Below are 16,647 nucleotides of genomic sequence, written 5' to 3'. Positions count from 1 at the left end.
CCGAGTTTTACTGTATTTGAAGCCACTGCTGTTCATCTAAAACAATGCCAATATTTAATATGAGTATGAAACAATGTTCTGGGTATATGATTTTTCTATTTTGGCCTTGTAGAGTGGAAAAGAAGCTGTGTAAGTTTTTTCTGTGACCAAGTAAACAGTAAAAACCACATGTCGCTGCTGAATTCTGAAAACATTTCTAATAGAATGTCATGCTTTGCAAAGTGTTTGGTTGATTGCAGAATGGATTTGACGAAAGGATCGTCAACTGTTGAAGAGTGCCTTCCATAAAAACTACTTAAAAAGTCAATTAGAGTGGGTGTTTCAAATCCCAAATCCTTATTCATGCAATATTTAAATATGTTCTATTCAAACAGAGGTCAGATAAGCTCATCTGAGCTAATAATTTATGCATTATTTTGAACTTTTAAGCCTATTCAAAACACCTCATTCAAAAACATCGCAGCTAGACTAGATATAAAGAATTTATAAGAATTAAATCTGCTATTATAGCATCATAGCAGCTATGTAGATGCAAGATTGTGAACACAGCATACTACTAGTACAAGTTAAGAAACACTTGGTCACAAACTACATTTATACTTTCGTATCGAGTATGAAACTAGGTGCAGAACTGTAGCTCTCTGAAAAAAAAAATGACAGACTGGAGAGCTACAGTGCCACCAATTGAAAAAAAAACTGTATATTTATTGCACACCAAAAAGTGCGCTGTTTCTCGATTTATTTCTCCATGTTTTTAAAACTGTTATCTAAAAATATTACTAACCGTGTGTTCCTAACATATTCTTCCACTGTTTCCACAACAAAACATTCCTTATAATTGTTGTCAATAACCCTGCTGGCCCCGAAATTGAGGTCATTGAACATTTCGTCTATTTGTACTGCCATTTTGGTTTGCAAGATAATTCGGTCCAACAAGCTTCAGATGTCAAGTACAAGAGTACTTGATAGAGAAGTAAGGAAATTTTAGAAATCTAGTTTTTTGGCAATTGAGGTAAGAATTTTGGAGAAAAAAATCCACAAAAAAAACACAACTTTTTGTGCACAATAAATATAGTTTTTTCAATGGGTGGCAGTGTAGCTCTCCGGTCTGTCATATTTTTTTTTCGGAGAGCTACAGTTCTGCAGCTAGTATGAAACTTGAAAGTTTTCAAATTTCCAAAATTTCTAGACAAATTCAAAATTTAGAAATTCTGTGATGGTATATTTTTTTCCCTTCCCTCGTCCTGTTGGCTCTGCTAAATTGTGACAAAAACATGACTAACATACTGAATTTTAATTGTTTATTTTCATGTACATTTTAACTGCAACTTGAACATGGTAGAAAATATCAATTTGATAAAATATGCTCATTAAAAAGAAGTACAAATCACAAGTGTAACTGAAATATGAACTCTTGCCATCAGAATTTTACAAACTTATTCAATCCATGACTAGATGATCTCCTCATTTCACAACACTCTTGAATACAAAAAAAAAATCAGCTCATGATTTGATACCTTGCATTCTAATTAAATTGTTTGCTGGCCATAGTGTAAATATAATATATAATACATACTAATGAAGAGAATGCCCTGGCTTTCTTACAACACACATTCACAAAGGGACATCAGGTTTTACGTTGGGTATGAGTAATCATAGATCTCCACACAACAACAACATGAACAGATTTTGGTAATGTTGCACTATACAATAATGTGATGATGAACTTGCACCTCAGTCAACAGCGTGAAACAAGAGTTTACCATTATGCCCAAAATAGTTCATTAGTGTGCAGAAGCACTGTTGACCCGTGATGAGAAATTGCATTAACTGGACACACCACATGCTTTAAGCACTGAGGTTATCACAAATAAACACAAGCACATGCACAATACATCATGTCTTTTTGTCCTCTACATCAAAGTCCAGCACCAGAAGTTTGGTCTCTTCTGTGCCATTCCGACTTCCCACAGCACACACAAGTTTGGTATTACTGCAGCGGACGCGCCATACCACACCCCCACTCCCCCCACTGTCCAAGGAGACCAGATTTCTCAGAAAGTCTCCCGATCTTAAATCCCAGATTTTCACAGTTCCATCATCTGATGATGTGATGACAAACTTTTTATTAAACTGGAGACAAGTCACAGCACTCTGATGTTTGTTTGGCCCTGAAAGAAAACATAAACATGAACAGCTTTACCAGAAAATTGTGTTACACTATTCTTTAGTCCTAGCTTCAAAACACTGAGATTAAATAGACCCTGAAGATGTTTGGTACCTTGTAAAATTTGTAAGCACTGTCATGTAGTAATGTATCACACTTTGACGGCGGAATTGACTTACCTTGTAAAGTTTGTAAGCACTGTCTTGCAGAGATGTCCCACACTTTGACAGTGGAATGGACTTACCTTGTCAAGTTTGTAAGCACTGTCTTGTAGTGATGTCCCACACTTTGACTATGGAATGGACTTACCTTGTCAAGTTTGTAAGTGCTGTCCTGTAGTGATGTCCCACACTTTGACGATGGAATGGACTTACCTTGTCAAGTTTGTAAGCACTGTCCTGGAGTGATGTCCCACACTTTGACTATGGAATGGACTTACCTTGTCAAGTTTGTAAGCACTGTCCTGTAGTGATGTCCCACACTTTGACAGTGGAATGGACTTACCTTGTCAAGTTTGTAAGCACTGTCCTGTAGTTATGTCCCACACTTTCACGATTGAATGGACTTACCTTGTCAAGTTTGTAAGCACTGTCCTGGAGTGATGTCCCACACTTTGACAACGGAATGGACTTACCTTGTAAAGTTTGTAAGCACTGTCTTGTAGTGATGTCCCACACTTTGATGGTGGAATCGGCTTACCTTGTAAAGTTTGTAAGCACTGTCCTGTAGTGATGTCCCACACTTTGACGGTGGAATCGGCATTCCCTGAGACCAGTATGTTGTCCTTTAACTCGAGGCCACTTGTCAATGACTGGTGACCAATCAGTGTATGTAGACAGTTCCCCGACTCCACGTCCCACACTCTGATAGACGTATCCAATGATCCACTCACAATGTGAACACCATCAAACTGAAACATAATAATAGTACTGTATACAGGGTTATTTTTGCCCCGTGTTATTTTTCGCCCTCTCACACTCACAAACAATTTAGCCCCGTTTTAAATTCGCCCAGTCATAGTTTTGTTTAAGAAATTATATTGTATTCTTTGAATTCACCCGTTTTAAATTCACCCAAATGAGGATAGGGCAAAAGGGGCGAAAATAAAACGGGGCGAAAATGTTCCTGTATACAGTATTACAAAAAATCTCTCGTTTTTTATTGCAAAATGCACTAAAATGGTGAAGTTTAATTCCAAAATAAAGAAAAAAAAAACTACCCTGTCTTAATTGATAATTTCTACTACAATTTTGTTGATTTTTTTTTTTAAACCTAAATATGACATCCTAAAACATGCAAAAAAAATGAACTACAATTGAATAGACCCTGTTAGTGTGTCCCTGTAAAATGTGTATACAGGTGTATCTTACCTGTAATGAATAGACCCTATTAGTGTGTCCTGTAGTGTGTGTATACAGGTATATCTTACCTGTAATGAATAGACCCTGTAAGTGTGTCCCTGTAAAGTGTGTATACATGTGTATCTTACCTGTAATGAATACACCCTGTTAGTGTGTCCCTGTAAAGTGTGTAAACAGGTGTATCTTACCTGTAATGAATAGACCCTGTAAGTGTGTCCCTGTAGTGTGTATACAGGTGTATTATCTTACCTGTAATGAATAGACCTTGTTAGTGAGTCCCTGTAGTGTGTCTTACCTGTAATGAATAGACCCTGTTAGTGTGTCCCTGTAGTGTGTCTTACCTGTAATGAATAGACCCTGTTAGTGTGTCCCTGTAGTGTGTGTATACTTACCTGTAATGAATAGACCCTGTTAGTGTGTCCCTGTAGTGTGTGTATACAGGTGTATCTTACTTGTGATGAATAGACCCTGTTAGTGTGTTCCTGTGAAGTGGGTATACAGATGTATCTTACCTGTAATGAATAGACCCTGTTAGTGAGTCCCTGTAGTGTGTCTTACCTGTAATGAATAGACCCTGTTAGTGTGTCCCTGTAGTGTGTCTTACCTGTAATGAATAGACCCTGTTAGTGTGTCCCTGTAGTGTGTCTTACCTGTAATGAATAGACCCTGTTAGTGTGTCCCTGTAGTGTGTGTATACAGGTGTATCTTACCTGTAATGAATAGACCCTGTTAGTGTGTCCCTGTAGTGTGTCTTACCTGTAATGAATAGACCCTGTTAGTGTGTCCCTGTAGTGTGTCCCATGAATAGACCCTGTTAGTGTGTCCCTGTAGTGTGTGTTTACAGGTGTATCTTACCTGTAAAGAATAGACCCTGTTAGTGTGTACATGCAGTACGTGTATACAGGTGTATCTTACCTGTAATGAATAGACCCTGTTAGTGTGTCCGTGTGGTGTATGTGTACAGGTGTACCTTACCTGTAATGAATAGACCCTGTTAGTGTGTCCCTGTGAAGTGTGTATACAGGAGTATCTTACCTGTAATGAATAGACCCTGTTAGTGTGTCCCTGTAGTGTGTCTTACCTGTAATGAATAGACCCTGTTAGTGTGTCCCTGTAAAGTGTGTATACAGGTTTCTGTTTCAGGATCCCAGACTTTCACCATGTAATCGTAAGCACCACTGACCACCCGTTTCCCATCGTATTGCACACACCGCACTGCCGCCACATGGCCCATTAATACATGTTTACACACACCACTATGGATATCCCACACTCTAAGTGTGGCATCTCGGGATCCACTCACAACTCTGAAAAAGATAACCAGTGGTTGAAATAACTGACTTTTGTCTAAAACTGTAGATCACAAACTTTATTTATGCAAGATAACTATTATTTATTTACATGTGAGACAAAATTTGTTTGAGCTCTGTGGTTATTGTGATACACAAAAAGTTGTGTTACAAATTTAAACCATAAGAATAAAATATTTGCAAGAGATAGAAAAGTTTAATTATGTGAAAATAAAGTTCTCACTGCCATAATTAAGCTGTTTTCTCAACCAAAGACCTACAGTTTTGCAGCTATAACCCACTATTACATGTGTATCATAATGAGTGTTGACACTATACATGTTACTTACATGTTTTTGTGAAGGTGCATACACCTGACTGTAGACGTGTGTCCATACAAGGTGTTGATGCACTGTCCTGATTCAGCGTTCCACACTTTGAGGGTTCTGTCTGTGGAGCCACTGATAATGATGTTATCCTCCATCTGGGAAGACCACACCCCTCCAGTGTGACCCACTAAAGTCCTCAAGCACTGAAAAATATACCGGTAGTTAATCAAACTTAAATCTGTTTGTATGTCAGTTCTGTAAACTGTTAAATATTTACACTGTCACTTTATAAAAGATGTTACAATTTAGAAAGAGTAATCCTTTAAAATACTTGAGGGATTCAAAGTAAAACAGATATTGTTGCCTCAACCTAGACCAATCAAAACAACATGAAGATGATTACGTATTAAGAATTTTTGTGGGCCTGCTGTTCTGTAGAAACTTTTTATAAATATTTCTATGTATATATGTGAATGCAAGCATCACCAAGGCATGAGCTTAATTAAAAAATACATCAGTAGCAGACAGAGGAGAGAATTATTGATTTGGCTCTGACCTATATCTTCTGCAGCAGGCAAGATAATTACTCAGATGAGACTAAATAGAACTACTTTTTTCCTACTTAAGGACAGATGATACAAACAAAAAATGGATGCCTGGATTGGTATATATTTTTGGACCTAATTTCATTGCAAATGATGCAAATAATAAATTTCTAAAATACAAAGAAATTGTAAACCTTCTGTGTCATTAAAATTCTTTCCTTCTGAAACCATCCTTATTATTCTATATAAATATTTTTCACTTCAAATTCCATTTTTGTGCAACTTTGAATAAAAATTTAAAAACTATGTGGTGAAACCTATTCATTTTATTCATTAAAATATGACCCAAGTTGTTATTTTCAAAATTTTGAAAAAAGTTTGTTTGTATCATCTGTCCTTAATTTATATCAGGAAAATTTTTTGAGGTTAATCATTCATACAAAGTTACAAATCTACCCCACCATTAAAAACCCCATCCGTATGATATTCAGAGTCAGACATGATAAAAAAAAGTCCTATTGTTGCCTTCTAAAATAAAATACAAAGTATAAATATTATTGGATTTTATGAAAAATAAAATGCATAGCTCCGGTACATCATATCTGAAATGGTACTGAAATGATTTGATTATGTATAACCCATAAATACCCAAAAGGAGATCAGGTCTTCCCCCCGCCCCCTTCAACTTATGATCCATAAGATTGATGACCCTAGGTCACCCTAGGTCATACGACGTGCAAATTGATTTGATTGTGTGTATAAAGTCCAAAAGGAGCCCTTCACGACCTACTTTAGAGTTGGCACACCTTTCCCTTAAGATGCATCTGACAAGGATTTTTGATTGTCTTAGGAATTCAAACTATGACCTGGACACAAATGAGCAAACTAACAAATAATAAAACCTACAACATAATACAGTCCATCAAAGACTGGCATTTAAAAATTATCTAAACAAAAGTTGTAGACATATAAACACTATTAAGCAGATTAATTTTAACAGATCCCTCCTAAATTCTTGACGGTCCATTTTAATTTATACATGACTCACTGTATTCATCCTGACAATAAGTTAAACAGTTGCCTACCTTTCCTGTGATGACAGACCAGACTTTGAGTGTGTTGTCATCTGAACCGCTGACCACACGAGAGCCACAGAACTCTAAACACGTAATCACATGATCATCATGTCCTCTCAGCAGCTGGGGAAAAAAATAAAAGATCAATGGCATTGTGTAAAACATTTAGCAATGATCCTTAGTATAAGGGGGAGGATTTGAGGGAGAAATCATTTTATTAAAACAGTGATAAACAAAAATCTACCAATACAATGATAAAACTGAAATGTGAAGAGGAGCATTAATTGCATCACATTGCTTCTTTTACGGTATAGGCCTGCCACGGTGAGTATACCTTAGGACTCCTGAGTTCAGCTGCCCTCCAGTTTTGTTCTATCTGATGCTGCCTCATGTACAGGGCCTTCCATGGACTTCTACATCCTGTCCTGCGTCGTAGCCGGTTAGAGCCGTACACCAGGGTCTCCGTGATCCCCTCCTCCTTACACTTCTCCCGCCACAGGAGGTTGTCCTCAGCTAGGACACGCCAGTATCGACAAGTCTGAGCTGCCTTCAACAGCGATTTTGGCTCAAGGAATGATAAAACATACAATGCCAACTGAAAAGTAGTAACAATAAAATAAGACAATTTAATTGCTTTCACCAATTTATATCAATGAACATTACATTCACGACAGGAATAAAAATACATGTACAATAAGTATAATTATTAACAATAATTTCAGAGTAATACATTGCCCTACATCAAATAAAAATTTTAGTGAAAGACCTTTCATTACACCGGTGGTTTTACCTCTTTTGGCAGTAGTGAGATGAAGTCCCTCTGAAACTGAGGTTCAATGACCTGCATCATATGTCGCACTTGAGTGGGTTCACAAATTTGAATGAGTTCATCGACAGCCATAAGACGTTCTGCATTACTCCATCTCTACAATTAAAAGGCATTACAAATCACTGATCAACTCAAAATTGTTTTGATTCTTGAAAATTTTGCCTAGCTAATCAAGAGTAAATGACTATCTCACTAAAATAAGGTGTCTCAAAAATTTAGTGATCTACAATTTAGGACTTTGATTTTCTAACACTTATACGACTTTTTTTTTTTAACATCTACAAATTTTTCTACATTCTCTGACAGCTTTAGACAGCATTATGACCTATCAGTATTACCTGGAAGGTCTGTAACCACTCCATCAGGCGGGGCGGGGGGTTCTCTTTGGAGGGAATTCTGGGACGATGTCCTCCAGCATAGGATGGAATGATTGTGGTCTTCTTCAAGTTTCCAAATGTACTTTGACTGTGCAATGAAATAAGAAGTTATTTATACAAAATACATAATAAATTCATATAAATTAATAATAAATAGATATCTATTTAATATATTACCTATCAAAGTCATCTGCACGACAGGGCCTTTTGAAGGGTGGTTTCCAGACTTCCTCTCCATATCCATAACTTTTTCTTTTCATCTGAGAATTGAGAATATCAGGACTTAAGAAATATGTTTATTTAATTATAAAGGTAAGAATGTTTCTCATAATTTTTTTTTAAAGAATATAAATTTATCCTTATTACTCTGATACAAATATCTAAAGAAAATTTCTATGTACATATACAAGCTTTACATAATGAACAATAAATATTTTAATTTAAATGGTTTTAAATTGATTTATTTTTCAATTATCTTCATATAATACTGGTTTTACAAATTTTTTTATGAACAAGATAAGCATTGTACCTTTCCCACAAGAACAGGTATCCTTGAGCGCTGGGTGTTAAGTCGTTGTATGGGTCTGTGGTTTTGTGGAGAGGGAGGAGCCGAGTCTATCTCTGTGGGACTACTCACCTCCTCATCTGATACCTTAAAAAGAAAAAATAAATGTCACTTCAAATGTTCATGAAAATTTATTTATATTTCAAAAATTATTAAGACCTTTTCTGAAAACAAAGATTGACCTCTAATCACACACATTATGTCTGACCGTCAGAGTTCTCTGCCCTTGACTCACCTGAGGCCCATCCTCCCCTGGGCTCCACTGCCCCTCCTCTTCCTCCTCCTCCTCCCCTACATCGTCCTCCTCTGCCGCCCCCACTCCCTCTGGTGGTGCACCCTCTGCCTTACCCTGGGTAGAGTTGAGGCTATCATCTGACACTGATGTACTGGGGGTCTCTATCAGGCGGGACCGCAGTGACCGACAGGTGCTTGTGGAGGGCTGAGGAGACTCTATAGGGACTTCACTCTCCGCTGGCTCTACATCACTTCTGGATTTCCTCCCCCTTAAATCAGCATATTTTTTTGGTTAAAGTCAATGCAAGATTCATTGAAGAAATACATTTTTCTTATTTATCATGTTTTGGGCAAATTGAATTATGAAAGCAGCTCTCAACATTCAGATTTCATATTACATAAGCAAGCCTATTTGGCTTTGCCTCGGGAAATAATCTTGCTAGAATCTTGCTGACTCACTTATTCATATACTTTATCTGTAAAATTATTAGTTTTATTTTGAACAAACTAAGTAATTCCAAGAGGCGCTGCTTCTTGAAAAATCTTTCTTTGGTACTGTCTTTGTGTTTTTACCTTGCAGCACGGTGCCTGGACTTGGACGCCACTGTACACTCCAGACAAAGTCTGCTCTGTTCTATGATTCCATAACCCAGTCCTGGGACTTCACTCAGGTCCGATATACTGGTAAACCCGCCCACAGCCTGAAAGGTGTAACGATATTGTACCAACAAAATCACAAGCAAACTCTAGCTTTTACCTTTTCTTAGATGCCAACACACACTTTCATGTGTTGCATGATTGGGTTTACCTATATTACAAATTCTTTTTTATTTTTAAGCAATAACCATCTTTTTTTTTCATCAAACATTCTGAAGCTGTAGCAAAGATTAACATGGTTAATGTTTTTACAAATTTAGGTCAAAGTTAAAGGTTAAGCCAGGAGGTCAAAAATGTGGATTTGTCACAAGGAACACTCAATATATGAAAGCCCTAGCACTAACTGTTCAAAGGTTATGGCCAAGATTTAATTCTTTCAAACACTACGATGTTCTATCAAATACACAAACACAAAAGAATTACATTTACTTTACATTAAATATCTTTTAACCACTCCTTCTGAATTGGTTACATAAAATTCCACTTTCATCTGTTCTTATGTTTCAATGTAAGCAAGTAGAATAATGTGTGTAATGTACAGTAAAAAAAAAATGTATTCTTACTTACCAAACTACAATGTGTCAAAAGGTATTCCATCACTAGATATTTAAATGCAATGAAAAAGTAAAGATCTTCTACAATGTATTTGACCTTTAATATAATGTACAGGCCGGAATCTAGATTGCTTCATGTAAATACAATTAGCACTTCACTAGATAATTAGAAAACATCCTTTGTATGTAACATGCCTTGTCTGCAGGATTAAAACTTAATTTCTCAAGGAAAAATGTCACAATGATTTTATGGAAACATAAAGTGCAAAACATTCTGACACCATGGGAAAAAGACACTGTTATGATGATGTTAGCAATTCCCAATGATTCAGAAAATCCATCAAGTGAATCGTAAGTGTATTTTTTAGTGATGTACTGATTGATACACTTTCTAATCAAAATGGCCCTCAATTATAAGAAATTGATTACCGGGTATAATCTTGATAATCAGTTAATCAAAATATTAGTTACAAGCAAATTATTCCTATAATTTTTCTTGATTCATTCTTCTCTGATTGTAACTAAATCATACAAAATAATTTCATAAATGAGACAGTCACAAAATACATGTACCGGTACATCAAAAGAACATTTACGAAAACACTCTGATTTCCCATCATTAGTATTCTCTTCTAGTTATCATAAGAGGAATAAGAACCTAAAATGGTTCTACCAATAAATTGTTAAACTTTATCACTTCTTCTCTAAGCCTCTTTGTTTTGTTATTAATAAGAAAAAAACTTTTAAATTTCTCAAAGTAGGTAACCATGACCTACTTTTTGGATAAACATATTTTGAGAACCCAAGATGCATCTACTGACAAGAATAGATGATTGCAAACTTCTTATTCCAAATAATTAGATAAAACCCTATTCAAAATGACCTACTTTTAAGTACATATACTAAGGACTCAAATGAACTGACTGAAAAATTTTATTATTTAAAGTGCAAAATTCTTAAAATAGGTCATGGTGACACTACAAGGACTCGGAATGCAACAACTGTCAAAGTTTGATAATTCTTAGTATTCTTTTATCTGAAATATTTAGATATAGCATTGAAATATTAAATGAGGGCCACCCTGACCTACTTCTTGATTGACATACTTCAATAACCCAAGATGCATCAACTGAAAAAGTCAAATCAGAAAGTGTTGTGCTCAAATCATGACAGCAACTGACCCAAGTCAATAAAAAAAAAAATTGGAAGCAACTGTTCCCTTTACCAAGCCCTCGGCACTTAAAAGTGAAAATTGGGATCTTTTGGATGAGACCTTAAAAATTGTGGCCCTGTGTCACACTAGGGCAGAAGGGGGAGGGTTAGATACATCATTAACACCTTTTGTATTATTGACCAAGGATTTGCCTTTTGTTCTATGCACTTATAGAATGTGTATATAGATTACATTGAAGATACATCATAAACAATATACATGCATTTGTTTATACACTAGGCAAAACCATTGCTTGCTATCTTGAGTGAATAAATTAATTGAACACACTAATATCACACATGTAATATTAAATCATAGTTCAATATTTAATGATTTTCAAATTCATAACAAGTCAGTTAAAAAGAAGAGTCATACCTTTCTATATTTGATAATAGCCTGTGCCTTCCTTACTCCAATTCCAGAGAGCTGAGCAAAGTCCTGTAGATTTGCTGTGTTAATATCTACCTTCTTACTGGCCATGGTTTCCAGGGCAGCCAGATTCTAACTCTAAAATAATGAGGTCTGTATTATTAAAAAGAAAATAAGTTTACATCCATCAATAATATTCAGAATGTATCAAGATTTACCGGGTACATATACATATCACCTTAGCTTTGTAACAATATAAACAAAGGATAGCGAAATAATTTATATAAAAGTTTTAACAAACTCTAAAAATAATTAAATAACTTGAAACTTTAAAAATGTCAAACAATAAAATTTCTTATTCTTATGTACATGACAATTTACTAGGCTACACTTCATATATAGGAGGGGACGTTTCAAAAGTAGAGGGTGTCTTGGGTACAATAGTGGAGGTTGAGAGGCAAAGTCAGAATGTGTCATTATATAGACAGGGAAATTCCCCGTCTTTTGCAAAACACTATGTACAGAAAATACAACTTTTAAAAATGAAAAAAATCCTTTCATTTTTGCTAGACAAGGGTTTCTAGTTTGCTCTGCTCTCCATAGGGATGGAAAACCCTTCCATACTTGTGATATATAGCTGTTGTCCATAAAATCTTTGTCACATATTTTCTATCCCACTCATGAGATCACAGAGGCCTAAGGGGCATCAAAATTCAAGAAAAATAAAAAATTGCCTTGTATTTTGAATTGTTCACCAGAGGGTACAGTTTATTTTTTTAATTCTCTAGTCGCCTCTGTGGCGCAGTGGGTGTCTGTTCTAGAGTGGTACAGAAAGGAGTTGATCTTTATGTCACAGGTTTGAATCCTACTTCATGACATGGAAACAGATCCTTTGGATGACAGCATATAAACTGAGGTTCCATGTCACAGTAGGTACTTGCACAAAAAAGATCCCTCACAATAAGTATGTGCTACTGTACATATCTGCTGATTTGAAATCTCTCTCATCTTTTCTATTGGATATTGTCACAAAGACAGTTGTGTCAAGAATTGCAGTTGACCGTACAGTTCTGAAAACCTTCGTAGGATTTTACCTATAACAGTGAACATATGTTGACAATGAATTTTCTCCTTTTCCAACAGGACCCAACACCAACAAGACACAAACTCATAAATTAGACATATATGAATATAGTATGTTAGATAGAACGTTCTATCGTTAAAATGATATTGTCCTACGAACTCGGTTTAACGATAGAATTCGTTCCGTGTATTCATAATGTGGCAAAAGAAACACGGGCGATAACTCGTACTAGTGCACTTACTAGGAACAATCTAGAGAGTTCCGAATGCAAACATGGCAGGTAAATTTGAAGCGAGAGAAAAACGTTGAGAAAATTAATTGGATTTTCGTATTTCTGTGGATTATTTTTTAGGATAAAAGGCATAAGCAATCTCAAAAAGGTTTGTTTTGATTATTTTGGTAGTTATTTCCAGTGCAAATTATTTTATATTCTTCAAAATCGTTTCGGAGCGGATCCGCTCCGATTTGCTACATTGCAAGTATATGGGACGTATTCTTACTTATCGGACACAGTTAGATTATTCTAACTAATAGTATGTATGCATTGAATACTAGCTGTCAAGGGGAACAACACACAACTGTGTGGGCATGCCATGTGGGGATTCATTATAAGTTACATATAATATATAAGCTAGGATTCTGATAAGACGGATAAATATTATGGAACTTTCTATCACAGTATCAGGTGGCAGGGCACAAAAACTTAAAGAACACTACACTCAAGGAAAACAGCAATGTTTCTTACAGTGTCTTAAAATACATTAGAGAAATTTATATTAGTGAATAAAATATCCATCAAATAATGATGTTCCTAATCACAGGGATGTGCATAAAACGTCATTTTAACATTGATACTTTTCATTCATTGATTTATCAGTCGATTGCCGTTACAACAAAGAATGCGCTAATCCTAGTCTGTTTTTGCTGTCTTTGACCTGAAATAATGTGCAGTTGTCTTGCTAAAACTTAAAACATAATAATACAAATGTTGAATTTTAGATTGCTTTGATATTAACCTGAAAACCATCATTTCTGGTTTACCAAACTCTTTCACAGGTCCGCCATATTGCCAGATCAAACAACATTGAAGGGGCAGGTAACTCTACGCAAGACCTGACCAAAAAGGTGTGAAAGCGAAAAAGAGAAGAGAGAAAGAAAATAATGGAAGGAAAGTTTCTGCCAATTATCGTTTTGTCAAGACTCCGTCTCGATGTGAAAAAATTAAGTGTCTTCAATAATGGAATGAGTATTCAAACTTTGAAAAGTTTGTAAACTCTTTTTTTTTTTAATTACCGTTCTTAATCTGAAAACTGAAAAATTATCCAAATCTGATTTAATTTTAAATTCAAAATATGCATATGCATGGTTATTTTGAAATTCGATTATATCATTTTATATTTTAAAACTTTTAATTAAAACAACGAAACCCTTTTCTCAGAAAAAAAATCCATATAATTAGGAAGCATATTATTTGTAAGAATATGTTTCAAGATCTTTGGAAGCCAAAGGTTTTTCGGTCCACTATGTAGATTTCCATATTAAGAACGCTTTTATAATACAGGGCCTAAACAATCTTTGGTTAATTCTTTGAGACATACTACATTGTCCTTATTTGACCCTACTGTAACATAAAGTGTAAGGGAAAAAATGGTGACACACCCCCCCCCCCCCCCACCGATACCCCATGCCTGCTTTGATTAACCCATGATAGAGATTTTGTTGCTTGCGTCAAAGCCCAAATTTCTCATCATTTGGGTGTAAACAGCTGCAGAACTGTAGCTCTCTGAAAAAATATAGACCGGAGATCTGGGCCCAAGACCATAAACTGAGAACAAACTTTTAAAGTCAAAATTTCAAATCAATATAACTCTTGAAATATTTTTTTTATCTCAAAAACAAAATTTTTACCATGTGTTTAAATTAGAATATTAGCCAAACCTACAATTTCTTGATAACATATAGATTATAGATGACAAACTATTCAAAATCAAAATTTTGACTTTATAAGTCTGTTCTCAATTTCTGGTCTCCAGGCCTGGTCATATTCCCATTCTTTTCAGACCAGCGAGCTTCAGATCTGCAGCTAGGGTATAAATTATGAGAGGATTCGGTTTCCAGTTGGTTGAGTAGATTTTTTGTACATGTGTACGTAGCGGGCGAGACCCTAATAGATGGGGGGGGGGGTGCAAAATAATTCAATAAAGACTATATACTTAATTAAAAATGAATAAAACTTCTACCTCTCACCATCGTATTTTTTTTTTACAATTCTGACTTTAAAATGGATTCGCATAACTTTATGCTAAATTAGATCAGTCTCAATTTTCTTGAAGTTTGCAAAAATACACACATCTTCAACATTGGCGTCGGAAGCAAATTGAAAGGGGGGGGGGCTAAGTGTAAAAAAAAATTGTATCTTAAAAAAAAAACACGTACCACGAAAGCCCATTGAGCTCATTTTGGTAGGTTAAAAAAATAAATTTTTCGCGTTATATCGCGAAACTTTCGCGAATAAACGCGTAACTTTCGCGATATAGAGCAAAACTTTCGCGATATAACGCGAAACTTTCGCGAATAAACGCGTAACTTTCGCGATATAACGCGTAACTTTCGCGAATAAACGCGTAACGTTCGCGTTATAACGCGAAACTTTCGCGATATAACGCGAAACATTCGCAATATAACGCGGAACTTTTTCTGTTTAACCAAGACATTTGCTTAAGTATTGACTTTCTTTTTATTTTGTGATCAAGTTTATTTATTAATGAAAAGGAAAAGGCTATTTTAAACTTGGACTACTGTATAGGGGGAAAATAACTCGCGGTATTAATATTCGCTATATTCACGGTGTAAATAAATCCGTGAATTCAAGAAACAGTGAATAAATTTTCAATAATCTCCATGTTTTATTTGGAAATTTGAGAATAGACCACGATAGGTTGACTACGACAGGTTGATATACATGTACATGCAGTACATTGTCGTTTCAGTAATTACGAGTAGTACTCGTCATTCAATTATTTTAAATATCACGCTTTACTTTAAATCAAATCGGCAGATAATAACTCTTGTTTGTTCAAAAGCTGTTTTAATAGCCAGCGCTACATGTTTCATCAATCAAAACACGTGGGCTAGCTATGGGTTTTGATTACCCGTGCGTAATTTTACCACTTGTATTTGTTACCTGCATTATCATGCATATTAGTTTTTATCAACATTTTGGTTTTAAAAAATCATTCAAATAAATATCGAACTTACTGAAGATGTGGAAGATATTATTTCGGCGAACTTAATAAACACATTTATTACCGTCCAGTGGTTTTTCGCCGCGTTGTATTGAAGATCTTGGGTGCACATGCACTAATACAATGTAGCATATAGGAAAGTCATTTGACGTTTAGAGTGTAGGACTTTTAATAACTGCACTTGTTTAAATTAATTATCAATTAAATATATCAATTTTATATAAACCTATCCTGTTGTTCTTGAAATAAAAACAACGCTGAAGAATGTCATTTACATGTAGCTATTCCGCGAATTCAAGAAACCGCGATCGTGTCAGATGAGAGAAAAACGTGAAAATTACAACCCGTGAAATTAATCCCCTATACAGTATCACAAGCTACAATTTTAAGTTTTCTTCCTATTAAATCCATCTTTACCGTCATAGATGGTCTTTCTCAGCACTGTTCAAACAATTCAAAGATTATGCGAGTTTTCCAAAAGTTAAACTTCAATCCCTATTATTATAATTAAGATTATGAATTTCGGGGAAAATCATCCCTTTCCGGCGTCTTTTTTACGCACTCTCTGAGAATTTTAAATAATTTTATTTTATAAAGAACAAGATCTCAGAATTGTGAAAATTGGATAGTAGATTTTCATTTGTCTCCGTTGGATTCACTGTAGAAATACGATATCGGAAAAATATTGACAATTAATTCAAAGTGTACAAATTCTGCCGTGTATACCGTAAGGACAGATGATACAAACAAACT

General features: G+C 35.3%; 1 protein-coding gene across 1 annotated transcript; it reads right to left on the bottom strand.

Moving 5' to 3' along the window:
• Nucleotides 1-1,287: 1,287 nt before the first annotated feature.
• On the bottom strand, nt 1,288-13,754 carry LOC134228940 (F-box/WD repeat-containing protein 7-like). The gene is made up of 14 exons (XM_062710633.1): nt 13,666-13,754; nt 11,572-11,703; nt 9,346-9,473; nt 8,774-9,041; nt 8,503-8,625; nt 8,151-8,233; nt 7,935-8,061; nt 7,558-7,692; nt 7,102-7,362; nt 6,777-6,890; nt 5,168-5,349; nt 4,610-4,835; nt 2,867-3,077; nt 1,288-2,171 (listed from the first exon to the last, which is right to left on the bottom strand). The coding sequence occupies exons 2-14, from the start codon at nt 11,674-11,676 to the stop codon at nt 1,897-1,899; spliced, it is 2,238 nt and encodes a 745-aa protein (XP_062566617.1). The 5' UTR covers nt 11,677-11,703; nt 13,666-13,754; the 3' UTR covers nt 1,288-1,896.
• Between the last annotated feature and the right edge of the window lie 2,893 nt (nt 13,755-16,647).

Source organism: Saccostrea cucullata, unplaced genomic scaffold, assembly GCF_032062105.1.
Source record: "Saccostrea cucullata isolate Sc308-1 unplaced genomic scaffold, CSIRO_AGI_Scuc_v1 ctg341, whole genome shotgun sequence".
NCBI classification, from domain to species: domain Eukaryota; kingdom Metazoa; phylum Mollusca; class Bivalvia; order Ostreida; family Ostreidae; genus Saccostrea; species Saccostrea cuccullata.
The sequence above is the reverse complement of the archived record's forward strand: the minus strand, read 5'-3'. Positions and strand labels throughout refer to the sequence as shown.

What these genes read in the sequence shown, in the direction of transcription:
- LOC134228940 (XM_062710633.1), bottom strand. Translation starts at nt 11,676, where the DNA reads ATGGCCAGTAAGAAGGTAGATATTAACACAGCAAATCTACAGGACTTT. An exon ending in CTATTATCAAATATAGAAAG is followed by an intron (nt 9,474 to 11,571) that starts GTATGACTCTTC and finishes TACACCTTTCAG; the next exon opens with GCTGTGGGCGGGTTTACCAG. An exon ending in GTGCTTACAAACTTTACAAG is followed by an intron (nt 2,172 to 2,866) that starts GTAAGCCGATTC and finishes GTTTTCTTTCAG; the next exon opens with GGCCAAACAAACATCAGAGT.